The sequence below is a fragment of the Eimeria necatrix genome, genomic scaffold (assembly GCF_000499385.1).
Source record: "Eimeria necatrix Houghton genomic scaffold, Enh_scaff1126, whole genome shotgun sequence".
NCBI lineage: Eukaryota > Apicomplexa > Conoidasida > Eucoccidiorida > Eimeriidae > Eimeria > Eimeria necatrix.
The window spans coordinates 8,554-10,271 of record NW_013654855.1 but is presented as its reverse complement, the minus strand read 5'-3'; the positions used below and the strand labels follow the sequence as shown (position 1 = coordinate 10,271).

The following is a 1,718-nucleotide window of genomic DNA, read 5'->3' as shown; positions in this document are numbered from 1 at the left end:
AGCCCGACGTAGTGCATTCTCTAGCATAATGTGCCATTCTACTGTAACTCTGTCACATTTCTCTAAGTTTCCAAGTTCGCTCTCGCTGCTAAGCGCCGTGCTTTTCTGATGCCAGATAACGGCGGACTCTGTACTCACAACAGGCTAATGCCTCTTTCGCTAGCCTCTATCTTCACGGCTCTTTATGTTGTTCCACTTCCTCGGTAGTTTCTGATAGCTTTCTAAGCGGCCTCAACTGCGATGATATTTTTTTCTCGTCACCTTTTACTTGACATTCTGCCGATGCTCGCCAGGGCCTCTGTTGCTTCCTCTCATAGTGGTAGCTTCAAGACCTCTCCATGAGTGACACACCTGACTCTCAATAGAGTTTTGCAATGTAAAAGCATGCGGTGTGTAACCTAAGCAGGCTCCGGCTCTAGTGCTCTCAGTATATCCTCATATCGGTGGGAGAGATCTCCATAAGAGCTCCCAGAGTCCTCATGATGTTTCCATTCTAGTTGTTCAAGAAAACCTGAAGCTCCAGAACTGATTTCTCTGGACACTTCCTCTCCGGGATTCCCCTCCGAGAGGTCGCCCTGAGGACATCCAGGCGAGGTCATTCTCAACATTCTAATAGCCCGTAGGTTGTGAAAGCGTGTACACGTCTTCAAAGTTTGGCGCTCCCTCGCTGTCCCGAGGAGGGCTTAGTTTAAGCCGCTATGTGTAGCTGTAATGGTTGGCGTGCAGCAACTCACAACATATCAGAATATATCCCACTGGCAGCTCACCAAAGGCAATCTAGCCAATCTAGCACCTAAGTCAACCATTATTGTTGGGCAAGCTAGCACCAGCCCCTGCTAATGTAGTCGTAGTATAGAAACGCCTGCTCGACTTCAAGAAAATGGCATTTTTTAAAACATCGGAACTGAGCTGATCTGGGATTTGCCAGCAACGCGTAATCCCAAGGCAAACACAGATTCCTGCCGGATACAGACATGTTACAAGCCCGAACCTACTGCGGAGCAAAAATGACTTTGTTATGCAGACCTTGGTAGCCTTACACGCAGCCTACCAAATCTCTGCACTCGAGCTCATTTTCATGCACTGGTGTTGCTCGCAACACGAAGCACCGTGTTTACTACTTCAACTAATTTCTATATATTTTAGAATGAGACAATTGCAGGAATTCACGCAGCTAGGGTTTGAACTAACAACAAAGTTTGCTTAATTGAAGTGTCTCTGTTTGTGTTGCTACCTGATTCTTCAACATTAGCTTGTTTCGCCTCTATTTTTGTACTATTTCTTTTTCGCTTCGCCTTTGCACCGTCGCCCCTGTTGCCCCAGTGTCTGCTGCGTCAGCGGTACCTGCATTTGTGGTCTTGCTGTCTGTTGCCAGGTACTTCTTGTTGCAAATGCTGTTTTGTGCCTCTTAGTGACTGTCGCAGGTTTTGCTCGCCCAAAACGGTGGCAGTTAATTGTCTCTGCGGATCGCGTCACTCTCACTAGCGCTGGCGTTCTCGAAGTGTTCTTGTTCGTTCACTGTAAGCGAGCACTTCGTTCTAAGACCATCATTAGTGGAGGCATCGTGGTTTGATTCTATAGTTACAGTTCCTTATTGTGCACTTATTAAATGCTCTTGCTGCTTGTTTGCCTGCCTCTGTGACTCCCCGTACCTATATCCAAGTCCAACGTCTACTTAGGACAAGTTGCTGCCAAATTACTAGCTCGGTGCCTGTCCA

At 47.2% G+C, this 1,718-nt stretch overlaps 1 protein-coding gene across 1 annotated transcript; it reads right to left on the bottom strand.

The window, feature by feature from the left end:
* Positions 1–398: 398 nt before the first annotated feature.
* ENH_00004420 (hypothetical protein) lies at positions 399–608 on the bottom strand (the record flags this gene model as incomplete). The annotated part of the gene is made up of 1 exon (XM_013584008.1): positions 399–608. One exon carries the CDS (start codon positions 606–608, stop codon positions 399–401), a length of 210 nt encoding a protein of 69 aa, XP_013439462.1.
* Between the last annotated feature and the right edge of the window lie 1,110 nt (positions 609–1,718).